General features: G+C 41.8%; 1 protein-coding gene across 4 annotated transcripts in view; it reads left to right on the top strand.

The window, feature by feature from the left end:
* Positions 1–13,907, top strand: part of JARID2 (jumonji and AT-rich interaction domain containing 2) — a 235,876-nt gene that overhangs the window by 124,822 nt on the left and 97,147 nt on the right. For all 4 annotated transcript variants that reach the window (XM_009273717.2, XM_019470610.1, XM_019470612.1 and 1 more), the window contains one exon: positions 6,596–6,737. In XM_009273717.2, the coding sequence (XP_009271992.1) occupies positions 6,596–6,737 (142 nt within the window). The remainder of the gene's footprint in view (positions 1–6,595; positions 6,738–13,907) is intronic.

The raw sequence follows: 13,907 nt of genomic DNA, 5'->3' as shown, positions 1-13,907 counted from the left end.
AGACTCCCACCATGATACCTGCCTTGTTGGCCTTCCCCCTGATTCTTACCCATAAACACTCAACCCTATTGTCACCGTCATTAAGCTCTAGACAATCAAAACACTCCCTGACATACAGGGCTACCCCACTGCCTTTCCTTCCTTGCCTATCCCTTTGAAGAGTTTATAGCCGTCCATTGCAGTGCTTCAGTTGTGCAAGTCATCCCACCGCGTTTCCGTGATGGCAACTATATCATAGTTTTCCTGCTGTGCAGTGGCTTCCAGCTCCTCCTGTTTGTTGCCCATGCTGCGTGCATTGGTGTAGATGCACTTCAGTTGGGCTATTGATCCCGCTACCTTTTTGCGGGGAGAAGCCCTCATTTCTACATGAGCATTCTAAGGCACTTCCGTGGTTTCTAACACATCCCTAACCCTTGCATCTTTGCTGCCACATGGATCTCCATCCCCTACCTCCGCTGAGACCGCAGACCAAAGGACCTCGCTAGCACACCATCCCTCAAACATTGGCGTACTGCCCCTAGGCTTATCTCTAGTGACACTGGTTTTATCCCTTTCCCCCTTCACATCTAGTTTAAAACTCTTTCAATGAGCCCTGCTAACTCCTGTGCAAAGAAGAAAATAACTAATTTTTTTTTTTTAAACAAAGCTTTCCTGTGCAACTCCCAAGACTGCACAGCTGAAGTTTGGATGGGTATGTTACTCCATAAGTGAACAAAACTTTAGCTCCGTGCCTACATAACTACAATCCGTGCTATTGCATGCTCTCATAAATAACACTGTCGTCCCAGTGCGGTGAGAATGCTGCTTCGAGTAAATCCACTTTAACTTCTTGTAACTTGTCTGTGTTTGTTTTGCCAATTGCCCTGGAAACTGGGCCTTTGTACCAGCCCAAAGCAGTTCAGCTTGCAGGGATCAGGGAGGAATGAAAGGAGGAGGGTGCCGGGGGGAGGCAAACCCTGTATCTCTTGGCAGTGGGAAGTGGGTGTCCCTGTGTGGTCAAGAAGTACCCAGGAGCAGAGTTACGTATTTCACATATAGCTGAGATCTGCCGTATGGCTCGCCTGCCCTGAACTGTGCGGACCAGCTCATGTTAGGTGTTCATCCCATATAGAAATCTGTGAATACGGTCATGTTGAAATCCCCCTTATTTAGGTCAGTTAATGCTTTTGATATCTTTGGCTTGTGTTTGTGTGGTGTTGACTGCTGATTTTTCTAATGTGATGGCTTTGTGGGTTGCCTCTGACTGTGAGAACTGACTGGAAATACAATTGAATGTATTTCTTTTCCTAAGCCGCCTTAGGACTGGGAAACGGCGAACTAAAATAGGTGTTGCTATCTTGTTGTAAGAACACGGAAATGTTCATGCTCAGATGCCTTGTTGGCATTAGAGTAAGTGATGTAGAAATAGTGTTTTGGAAACATTGTGAAAGTCCCTTCACCCAACCACTGTGTTCAACTAACCACGTGATACTGAGGTTTGTTCAGATGCTCCCCTTTGGTTTCCTGATTATTCAGTAACTTTAATAATGAAGAACATACCAGTAATTGTAATCTCATCTGTTCTTAAAACCAACCAACTAACCCCAAACCCTCCTTTGCATTTTTTCCGTCTTCCCTTATGTTGCTGCTTTCTGCTTCTCTTTTCCTCCTCTGTTTTCATACTATGTATTTATACTTACACAGTGTTTTATTGTATGGTGCATTCCAAGGTACTGTGATTTTGCATGATGTGTTCAGGTGCTCCCAAGACTTGCCCTGCACATGCCTGTCAGCCATCTCTCCAGATGACCAGAGATGGGTTAGATCATGGCTTGAGAATAGAGTTGTAGATTGCTGCTAAAAGTGTGTGTGTGTAGCGCCAAAAATGGTAAGGTTAGCGAATCTGTACCAATATAAATTAAGCCCTGCCTGCACTGGAATAGTAAGTCTTACTTGCTAGACTATTATGAAAAGCGATTCGCTTGAGTCAGTGCAAGCCCCCTGAAGTAAGCTCATTTAAGCAGATTTAACTGTTCTTTACACACACTGTTTTTGGTGAAAGGGACATGGCCATTGCTGGAGAAGGCTCAGTAAGATCTCCACTCAGTTAACAACCACAATCAAGGAGCAAAAGGGATAGTGAGATGCAGTGGGAACAAGAGGGAGCACGCTCTGCAAGGGTTGTAAAGCCATGATATCCGGATTCTGTCTGGATCACCCTAGAGGGTACAGTTCAGCTCATTGTAGAGCCCTTCCTGCGTGTGAAAAAACAAACAAAGTTGTAGCCACAGACGGATTTGAAAACATTCAGAGTGTGGAAGGCAAATAAAAAGGAGGTGATAGAAGTCTCTTTAATAATGACTGGGGTGCAGAGGGCAGAAAGGGCTTTTCTGCTTTCCCCAACTTGTAACAGAGTGGACGTAATATTCACATTTGCTGCTTTTTCTCAATGCAGTTAGAAGCTGATAAGTGGATTTTTTTTTTTTTTGTCTTTTTAAGTAGCATGTAAATAAAATTGCAGTTTGCTATTGCAGCTTATGCAGAAGTTTAAAAAAGAATTCAGCAAAACTGTGAAGTTGACATTTATGTGGCTAAGATACATTTTTAGAAAGGATGTTAAGATCTCCATGTTTCAGTTTTAAGTTACCCTTCTTAATTACTAGGAATTAGTACTTGGCCTTTCTGTTAAAGTATCTAGTCTTGATCAGTCAGAGCCAGGACAGTGTATTTAAGGGACCACAGATGTCATTTGATATGTGAGTTACTGTATTTCTGACTTAATTAAATAATTCGTTATTAGTGACTTAGTTAAAGCAGTGTTTATTCAGTGACTTTGAGCCATTCAGTGTTTCAGTTCCTTTTAAACTTTGGCAGCAAATATGCACTGCTTCACTCTATATATAAATTATTACTTTATGTAAGTCATTTTAATGTATGAAATCCTACACTGACTTATAATCCAAGTTGCTGTACTTTCAAATTTAATTTTAATGAGGTTTAGTTTTTTTAAAATATTAAAAAATCTAATTTGACTTTTAAAACAAACACTTCATATTACAGGAATAAAGTCTATTTTTATCAACCCAGATTTATTCTGCCTAGTTATTCGGGCCTTGTGGTTGGTCACGAGTCCAGCTGCCAGGGGAGAAGGCAGTGAGAGCTGAGCCTGAGATGAGCCCAGTGGGCAAGGGACAGGCAGACGCTGCTAGCTCTCCAGCAGCTGAGAATGTAAGCGGTCACAGGCTTTGCCATGTGCCATGGAAAAGCAGTAAAGGACCTATTTGTCCCTTTGATTATATTTGGCTCTTGATGGCTTGCTGGTTCCTTGACCGTTGCTGGGTGGTCTGAAGTAGCCAAGACTGAAGAGTGGTTCAGCTCTTCAGACTATGCAAAAGACCATTTTCTCGCACGGTTGCTTTTCCCTCTTTACATACGTACACAATTGCAGTACTTTGCTTTTAAGAAACACGAATGCTTGCTGCTTCCTGCAACTTGGTTAACTTCGGAGAGTCAACCCACGTGAATGAATGTGCGCTGGACTCTGTTCCTGCAGTGCACCGGCAGACCTGTATGTCCCGTCAGTTGCACCAGTGCCAACTCATTAATGGTGATGGGGGTGCCCAAGTGTCACTTGGCACGACTGTGGGGTCCCCACCCCATCCTGGGGCCTCCAGACCCTTTATAGCTGCCAATTGATGCACAGCAGAAAAGAATGTGGTTTATCACAGTTATAGATAGCAGGAGTGGTGTTTGAAGGAAGAGGTATCTGGGGGCAAACTGAATGCATTTGATATAAAAATGATTGAGTGGCAATAAACTTTATAACAGCCTACTTCAGCATGTGCTTTCTCTCCAGTGCTTAGAAGGAGGCTGTGGACTGTGGCTGTCTGTACCTTTCATCACTTCGGAGCGGATTTTGCAATTATGCTGGCCCTGAAAACCTGTAGAACGTGACACCCATTCCCATTATTTATCAGTATCTCTCATTTGTAGTTTTATGGCTCTGTTTTAGGGCACTTGTTTTAATTGGTTTCAGCTGACGATAGCTAACTTCAGTTATCTGCAGTATTATTGTGTTTTGGGATGGTGCTGGTTATGATGAATAATAGTAGACAAACCTACATTTTTCCTTAAGGGACACAAATCATGCTTGTCTTCCACATCCACTGATGGTTTGGCAGGGTGAAAGGATGAATAAAAAATTGCCTTCCAAGTGCGTGCAAGTTGACAGCCCAAAAGGTGATTTTCTTGACTCATATGCTTCAGGTTACTGGGTTTTACGTATGGCAAGTCTCCAGAACAAATATTGCTTTTGGAAAACCTAATCAAATTCTGCCGTAAGAGTTAAGTTACTGAGTATCAGGCCTCAAATGATAGGCTTGATTTAGACTTCTCTGGAGTTTAAAAATTGTAAATTTTATCAGCAGTGGTTTCAAGGAAAATACAAAGCAAAAGTTGAAACTTTTTTAAGAATAAACTTGGGCACTAGGGCTTCTAGTGAGGGTGAATTCAGCATAGAAATAGAATGTATTTAATGTTTTTTAAAAGGTCGCCTTCATTTTCTCGGGAATGCTTTGAAGGGATGCTGTCACCCCCCGTCATATCATTGTGTTACATTACAAACCTTGTTGTAGTATCATGTGCTGATACTGAAATTTGTATTATTTGTTGAGTCACAGTTTGAGATCTCTGTAATGGAAAGGAAGTGTCAAAAGGAGTTTAACAAAAGGGGAGTGAAAATGTAAATTGGGTCATTTAACTTCTCCCTGCCAGTCTTAGGCTGGCTAGAAGAGACATTTTAATGCAAAAATTGGTGCTTAGTTTCAACTTTTGCTTTGTGTGCTCCATATTAGGAATAAAAAAATTGAGCTATCAGTTCACTGCATCTTCCCCACAAAAAAAAATCCAGGCTTCTGCTTTGTAGGTAGTATTTTAAAAACAGCATACAAAAACTGCAGCATGTGGCCGCCATGTAGCCACTTCTGACTCTAAGTCAAGAGAAATTTGGTGTTGTTCAGAATGAGTAAGAGCAAACTTTGATTGGAAAAAGAAGAGAGCGATATGATGTAGTGATATGATGCAGACTTTGGATTAGGCTGTTTAAAAACGGGCAATCAGAGCGATTAGATTGGAATCGGAAGTGCTGAAAGGTTCGAGAGGCCACTAGCAGACGATGTATTGCGCTCAGTGGTGGTGCCCAAGCGAGCAGTGAATAAATGGCCTTGCGGGGAGGGAGTGTTTGGCCGTGGCTGTGGCCGAGGTGCCAGTACTTAGAGCAGACAGCTTGCTCTGGTTATGCTTCGGTGTCTCTTTGAAGCTGAGCTTGGTTGAATGCTCGGTTATGTGATGAGTAAGTGCATTGATGGTGCTAAACGGTGATTTTCCTGAAAACAGAGGTCTGAAATGGTGTAGCACTGATGTAGCACAGGTGGAAAGTTTTGAACTGCTGTTATTAGTAAGCATTTTTGGTTTAGGACTCCTAAGCCTCGCTGCCTGGCTTATCTTGGAAGGGGTCAGCCCCCTCCCTGTTTTCTTTCTAAGGTACAATTATAGAAAGGGGTACTGAGATGACCAAGGGAGGGGAGTCCTCCTACCAGTGTTTCTCTGAGGAAATATAGCTATGAAACAAAGCTTTGTTATGCCATTTGCAAAAGTATTTTGGTGGAGAGACGGGAAGGCATTCTCCTGGATAAAATTGCAGCTTCTCTGGTAATAAGCTCTTAAAACACCAAGCAGATACTGAGCTGATAAAATTCTTAGTAGTTTTCCTCCCTCTCATCCCAAAGCCTACTGAAGAGTATGTTACTATTTTAATTCTTCCTTAAGTCTGAGCAGCTTCACTGTCTGTCTGCTGTTGTTTGTAAGAGTCAAATTATATTAGTCATTTGAGTAGAATATGCAAAATTTGTTAAACATTATGCTTGTATAGGGCCCAATGCTTTCTTCCATCTATGTGACTCTGCTTACTGTAGTATTCCTCCAGGAGCGAAAAGGCACAAAAGGGAAGGCAGCTGTGGCAAACATTTTCCCTGCATTGTGTACCTTTACTGGCAGTCTGGAGTTTCTGTAGTTGAGTGACATTTGGCTAGAAGAATCAGAGTTGAGAAACAGGCGTTTGATGTTCCTCTTTGGGATTTAGGATTTTTTTTAAAAAGGATCATAAATTGCAATAGTTGGAAGCAGCAGAATGAAGAGCAAGATGATGACAAATTGACCAAACAGCAGCTTAATTTTATATTGATCTACAGAGAAATACAAAAGGCTCTCATCTATGCCAGTCAACAGGAGTTCTGTAAAACAGGGATGAGTTTATGACTCTAAGCTGTGTCCCTTTTTGAGTAAGGGATGTGACAAGATTATAAATACAATTGAAAACACCCGTAGTGTAGTTATTTGGGACTGGGGGCTCACAGTTAACCAAACTGGAAAAACACAATCAGGCAGGTTCTTATTGGATACCTCTATGTAAAATCAATGTTATCAGCATATCTTTTTGCAACATGGTTGCTTTGGGCGTCAGCTCTCTACTGTTAGTGTCACGTGAATTTTTCTAAAATCCATTTGGCACTGGTAATGCAGGTTTTGAATATTGTGTACTACTTTGTCACATTTGCAGGACTTCTCACTAATGGCCAATCTAAAGGATTAGGACCGGGATCAGAACAGCTGGAGAATGAGAAGGACGATGCATCGCAAGTGTCCTCAACGAGCAACGATGTTAGTTCTTCAGATTTTGAAGAAGGGCCCTCGAGGAAAAGGTCAGTAGTGCATTATGATTAAAGTATAGCCTTTCTGCTTTGTCCCTTTTGTGCTATAAGGTTGTGATTACGTTATTAGTAGGGTACGGTTGCACATACTGCCCTACCAGAAACAGACTTTCCAGTGTGGAGTCCTTCTAGTAACAGTGAGGATATAGTAAATTTTGCTTCATCCATCGGTATAGATGGTTCTTGTTGTTGTTGTTGTTTTGGAAAGCATGGAAAAGCAGTTGTTGTTCTGCAGTACGTGATTGCTAAATTAAATGCCTTAAGACTCTCCCCTCCTGCCCTCCCTCCTCCTCCCTGGCTTTGGCCTCTCAGGGACGTGTCAATACGTATGTGTGTGTAATTTCAAGGAAAGCATCACTAAAGTAGTTAGTGTTACTGTTGGTATTTTTAATTTTCTGTGAATGAAACCATGTGAAGTTTAAAAAAAAAAAAAAAGAATAAAACATGCTTCGGAGAAGAGAAACTGTATAGTAAGGCAGTGTGGTGGGTATCAGTTGCAAAGGACTACTTTGAGATACTGCTGTAGCAAGCTGCCTCCTCTTTCCTAGAAGTCAGTTATGAGTTCCTTGTTGAACTCTTACGAGTTTTTATTCTGAATGTGCAAAATGTGGGTTAAAATCGTAGGACTCAAGCATATTACAGAAAATATGCTGAGAATGCAGGAGGCTGGGAGTTGTCCTCTGTATGAAGTAAGAACCAAAACAGGCTGTCTGAAAAATGCCATTTAAAAGAGAGAAATGGAAAATGCTTTCTCAACCTTTTTCCTTCACACTCCTTGCATCCTAGTCCCAAGCCAAAATGAACTGTAAAATAAAGTTCTTTTTCAAACAAAAAAAGTATTCCTGTTTTCTGTGTGACCTTATGATTCCCCTGAGAAGCCCGATGGGGTGAGGAGAGTGGTGTTTTCCTGGACACCCCCCTGTTCTTGTTCCCATGTCCCCCACCCCTGGTCCCCACAACCTTTTCTACCCTCCGAGCAACAAACTCAAAGTCTAGTTAATATGCCCACTTAGCTCCTCTGGTGTATCAGAATAAAATTTGTGTTATCTTCTGTACTGGTAGAAATTTTGTAAGGCTTATTGCATCCTACTGCTGGTCAGTAGAAAAATATTTGTGTGTGTATTTTTTGCTTTATGAGATATAACGAAGGCTTGAAAATGATTTCTGCTTAGAAATTTAGCTGACATCCACTGTAGGTGTTGATCCTGGGAGACAGTGATCATTGTTTCACGGCGTTGCCACTGTTGCTTGCACGTTATCTTAAGGAATTTTTGCCGCCCTCTGCACTTGCGTTGTCCCCTCGTTCCTCAGCTGTGCTGACACAACCGCTTGCAGGGTCATACCATGAGTAGGTTCAAGGAGCTGGTTAGGATTAAAAATAATAGCGAGAGGAAGACGGATTGAGACTTTTTGCCAGGGTTCTTTTATTTTTAATCTGCTTGGGTTTTTATCTCTTATTCACAGCACGGCTGCAGGAGCAGCCGCCGGTGCAACCAAGGGGACATCACCTTCCTCTCTTGGGGCTGGCAAGGGGTAGGAGGGCTTGGCCCTTACGCTGTCCCTGCTTCTGGTGCCCTGCGCAGTCCAGCTTTGAAATGAGTGGGATTGCTACATCACTGTCCCAAGAAACTGCATTTGAGTATAGCATGCGAAATTTTTTTGGAGGAATATTTGCTAGTTTTTGGCTGTGGGAATTCAGACACTTGAGAAGCAGCTGGGTGATTCAGGCCTAGTAATAGGGAACTCAGTGCCTTTGGTACTTTTCAGGTTCAAAACAAAAAACCCCAAAACAGAAGCTAAGATGAAAAATATCTTTTTGGCTTTTGTGGAAGACAAAGCATCATTTCAGTTCTTCTTCATGCATCGTGAACCGTTGACATAATATTACATTTGTTGCTGCAGTTGCTGTGAAGGAGAACGTTCCTGTTTTGTTTCCATTTACACCCAACACAGACTTTTATCTACATTTTTCCTCCCCCAGCTTCCTCTTTGCAGACAGACCTCTTCTGGGCTCCTTCTCTTAAGCCGTATTGCAGCATATTGAGTGTTTTGATGTCTTCCTCTTGTTTCCTTTTAGGTTTTTTTTTCGTTTTGTCTAGCTGAATACGTAATATTTCCTTGATCCAGGTCATCTTGGGATCCCGCATAGAGTTGTGCCAGGAATACTGGGTGGACAAAGGATATGCAGGAGGATGAGGAGGGGGGATGGGACTGAAATGGGATCTATGGGTTCACTGCCTCAGCTCATCAAGTTTTGAGAAATTGTGCCCTCCTTGTCTTCCCCCCGGGCTTCCTCAAAATCAAACTTTTCAATTGTCTGTTCAGCTGTGTGTACAACTAATGACACTCTTGTACTAAAATACACATTTAAACACTGTAGCTTTAGCATGTACTGCGTGCAGTTTTTTCCCCTCCCCAAAACAAGTATTTGTCTTCTCAAAATACTGTGGTATATAGCTGGTGGTATATGCAGTGAAATGATTTTAGGGATTGGTGCACTTAGCAAAGCATACGTGTTTGGAACTTGCTATATATAATACAGTGTGTTTTGAGTACCAGGTTTCCTGCGGTGCTTGAACTGTGCATATATGTATGTTACTGTTTAGTTTTTTATGGGTGGGGTTTGGGGGGGGGTATGGCAGGAATGTTTCTTTTGGAAACTTGAACCTGTTGTCATCTAGGGGAATAGGTCACCTCTATTTCACACCAGTAATGGAAACAAAAAGAGTGCTAAGCAAGTAAGCATAGTAAATAAGGGAGGCTGTTGTAAGGGGCTCCAGTTTGTTTAGCAGTTTAAGGCTCTGGTTTGACCTTGCGTTTCTTCAGTGTAACGGCAGGCTGGTACTGTGGAGGCAAACAGTCTGTTCCCAGTTTCTTCTTCCCTCTCCTTCCCAGCCGTTGTGTCTGACAATCTTCTGGCCCCCAAGTTGGTCAGTTCAGTGGACTGATCTGGCAGCATTTTCCCCCCTGCTAGAGCAGGACACATTATATAAATGGAATAGGGAGATAGACTCATGTGTGTGTGCAGCATGCGTGTGTGTAATTTGCATTTATAGTTGATCCAAACTCTTCCAGGCTCTCGTGCAAATCATCTCTGAAACTGGATGAATAGGAAGTGCCAATTCTCGTAGCAAGCTGAGTGGACGGTTCGTTTGCTAGCAGTTAGCATTGCCTTGTGGTCTTACAAGGCCATGCCAGCCATCTCTAGTGTAGATTTTCCTTAGGTCAAAACTAGGCAGTGGATGCTCCCAGTGAGTTACTGATCAGAGGACTTAGTTGTAGACAGGTAGGTGCTGACAAGCATCTGTGGGGGAGGTAAATCCCTACCAGCCTGCCTGTTGACCAGTGAAGGGATTACTGCCAAGTATTCCGTATTTCACACATACATGCCAAGCTGCGTAACCCAACAGTAGAACCCCCAACCAAGCACTGCTCCAGGTTTATCACATCTTTTTTTTTTTCAGTTTCAACCTCTTTCCTAGTAACATAACTTGATTGAAGAGCCACACATGCTGTAAAGAGAGCATCATGATGGGAGGAAAGAGATTGCGGTTCTCGTGAAAGTATGCTGATTTAATATAATGCTGCAGGTTTTGTTCAGAAAATCAGAAAATTAGATACTTTGCGTGATGGACCAGGCTTTTGAACGCTGTGGCCTAGTGCTGTTTGGCTTCAAATGGCTCCAACTGGTCTTTATAGGTACTTTGTCAGTAATTAACACCTTTGCTCTCTGGGGACTGGAGGGAGCTTCCTACACAGCCAGGTTTGCAGCCAGTGGGGAAAGTCCCATCCATTTCTTTTTAAGTGTAGGGTTTTAGATTGCAACAGAAACCATGGAACAGTACTAAAAGTGTGCAACCTGCCATTTTGTGATGCTGCAGGTTTCAGCTGTGATAGTTTGGTGGTGGCAAGGAGGAAAAGAAGTACATGTACAGCTTTGCCTGTGCAAAGTCTCCAGATCAGTCCAAAAATTGTAAGCCCTACTTACAGAATAAATGGGGTTTAAGAGGATTGGCAACAGTGGCCAGCTCAGGACTTCAAAATACTTAGATTTGTTTGAGTTTCCACTCAAAGAATGGACAATACTTGCTTTGGTCTGAGCTGTGTCTATTACAAGTGACCAGGCCTGGGGGGAAGCAGAGGGTTAATCCTGAGTAGTAAATACTACTTTCAGCCAGTAAAGAGGTGTCAGTGTTATTCTGACATTTGGCAAAAGCTGAGCATTCAAATGTTGCACTGAATCTGTTGTGTAATGGTTTGCTGTCTAACTGCCATGTAAGTGAGAGCAGTTACTAGTTTGTTCAATGGTTTTGGGAGAAATGAACAAAAGCGTTGGTATACAGGCTTGATAAACTATCAGGTTGGATGGTCTTCACTGAGTAAAGGCCGTGCATTTTAAAAACCCATAAAAAGGTAATTGCTGAAGGAGGAGAAGTGTAACTTCAATGTAGCTGCATGTTCTTGGTATGAATCTCCAATTTCCAGCTATGATTCTCAGTTGAGAAGGTCAATAGGTACAGGCCAAAGGTGTTTGAGTCACTGTGCTGGATGCTCATACATTTTTATGAGCAACTCTTAAGACTGGCAATTAATAACAGTGTACAGAGACAGCTATATGTTTTCGAGCAACAGTTGCTCACCTTACCCAAGAAGAGACGTGCAGAGCAGACTTCATGTGACAGCATGTTAATCTTTGGTGATAGTAGGCTATTGCTTACTGTTACTAATCAGGTGGCTACTCATTTACACGGCCCCCTTCCCAGAAATGCACACAAGGAATTGCCAAATGCACAAATGCGTTTATCTTTTATTGTAAAGTTCTGCTAATAGACGGCTGTGGAAAGTGGGAGGAGGTTGACTGATTTTAATAGTCGTTAAGCTTTAAATTTGGGGTTTTTTACTTAATGTTAGAATATTTTCTCCATTAAGGGGGACAAAGAGATTTGTTTAGTTTAGAAGAAAAATAGAGTTGAAGAAATTTCCCCCTCTTGCAGGAGTGGCAGAGCAGATGCACGTTGCCCCCTGGACCGAGGGTGTGCACAGCTCCCCGGAGAAGACACTTTGTCCAGTTCTGCTACAGGGAAGGTTGCTGGCAGCAGGAGAAAGGGACAACCCACTGGGGAGCAGTAGTGTTTTAAGCTGCCACAGCTAGATTGGCCAGAAATTGCTTATTAGGAATCTTCTGAGGCCTTTAATTAATACAGCAGCTTTCTGCTAACAGTCTCAAGCATGTGACAGTCAGAAGTGTGGTTGTATGCTACAGCAAGGCCAATCTGTGGGATGTGCTCCTGCCCCTCGCCTCGTGCTGGCTGCCTGCTCCATTTTCCTGTTTGTCTTTTTTTAAAATTTTTATTTTTAGATGCCAGTTTAACTCCCTGAACTGGCTTATTGTGGGGCAGGATGAGTGTCAAGGTTTGTCAAATGAAAAGGTGGGAGTATGTGGCCAAGGAGGGGGAGGCAAGTACGCTGGTCTCTGGCTGGTGGCTGCACAGTTCTTAGGCTGGCAGAGCCATATTGCACCCTCAGCAGAAAAAAAGCCAGTCAAGGGTAGGCAAGCTGCTAATTTAAGTGGTTTCTTTTAGTGATATATCGTTTTCAACTTGAGCTGCAAAAGACTTTCTTGCAGCAGAGCTGTCAAAAGATTGAGGGGACTCAGGGTTGGTTTCTTTTTTCTTTGTCAAATTGTTTTTATAGTTAATAATGAACAGTCTCTTTAGCACTAGACTTAGCACCTGCCATACAAGACATAAAACAAGGTCAATTCCGTTCCCACATATGTAAGTTTGTGAGGGATTTCTACTCGCTATTGTAGGTGATGGAGAGAGCAGTGTATTATGACTCAGGTGTGAAAACAGGAGACTGCTCATAATATCAAAGTGTTTTTCCAGGACCTTTTTAGTGATAATTGAAACACTATATAATGTATTTGTGTTCAGCTGTTGCCTGCTACCACATAATGTAATCCCACTTATCAACCAGGTGCTTCTATTATTTTTTTCTAATTTCAATAGGTTATGCAAATCTGCACTAGTTATTTGCTTATGAATAACTACATTGATCCACAAATAATATCAAAGTGTTTTTCCAGGACCTTTTTAGTGATAATTGAAACACTATATAATGTATTTGTGTTCAGCTGTTGCCTGCTACCACATAATGTAATCCCACTTATCAACCAGGTGCTTCTATTATTTTTTTCTAATTTCAATAGGTTATGCAAATCTGCACTAGTTATTTGCTTATGAATAACTACATTGATCCACAAAAAAACCAAAATGGCAGTAAGATTTTTGTGTTTTTTTTTTTTTTTTTTTACCCCCCTCGAAACTGTGAAGCAGACTTTTCAGTTGTGCTCTGCTAGACATTTGAAATGCTTTGGAAGATAATGACCTTGGACTACTGGGTTACCCGTCCACCAGTCAGACTTGTATTAACGAATCACATTTCTTCAATCATTCAGCTTTGGTGTGAATAATTAAAGAAGTACTATTCCTGCCAGTCATTGCTTCCTTAGAAGCTTTCTTTGATGACAGTTAAATGCCTATTTGTTGCTGGGATTTTTAAAAATTAAATCTGAAGTGTTCAATTCTGTTATGCAATCTGAATATTTGTTCACATATTAACACCCATGCAGAAGCTCTTTGCGTCATTCCCTGAATGTCTGACAGCTGGGGCTTGTTGAAAATTTGGTACTGCCAACTCTCTGTGGAAATCCAGAGCTCAGAACTGAAGGGTTATTCTAACTGCTCAGATATTCCCATGCACTAAGATTCATTTTCTCTCTACCAGTGGTAGAAAGTGGCTCAACACCAGATCAGTTAAGCCTGTAGGAATAAAGGAGCGCCTTCAGCAGCATTATAGAGCTGGACTAGTGGCTTTGGTCCACTGCTTTTTTTTTTTTTTTTTTTTTTTTCCCCCTCTGGAAATTCTGGTATGAGTGGAATATATTTTTAGTGCAGCACATTTATATTTAAATAACAAGCCTTATAAACAAAACAATAATAGTCCATTGGAGTGGATTTTCACAGAAATAGTAAAAAGACAGATTACCTGCTTTATCATGCAAGTCAAGGAGATCACTCTGTGTAGTTTGAAAAGGAAAAAATCAGGTGATTAATGTTCTTTCAGTATTTTCATAAGGAACAAACAGAAGTTGTTGAG

This window comes from Aptenodytes forsteri, unplaced genomic scaffold, assembly GCF_000699145.1.
Source record: "Aptenodytes forsteri isolate BGI_AS27 unplaced genomic scaffold, ASM69914v1 Scaffold63, whole genome shotgun sequence".
NCBI classification, from domain to species: Eukaryota; Metazoa; Chordata; class Aves; order Sphenisciformes; family Spheniscidae; genus Aptenodytes; species Aptenodytes forsteri.
Note: the sequence above shows the minus strand (reverse complement) of the source record. Positions and strands in the feature narration are given on the sequence as shown.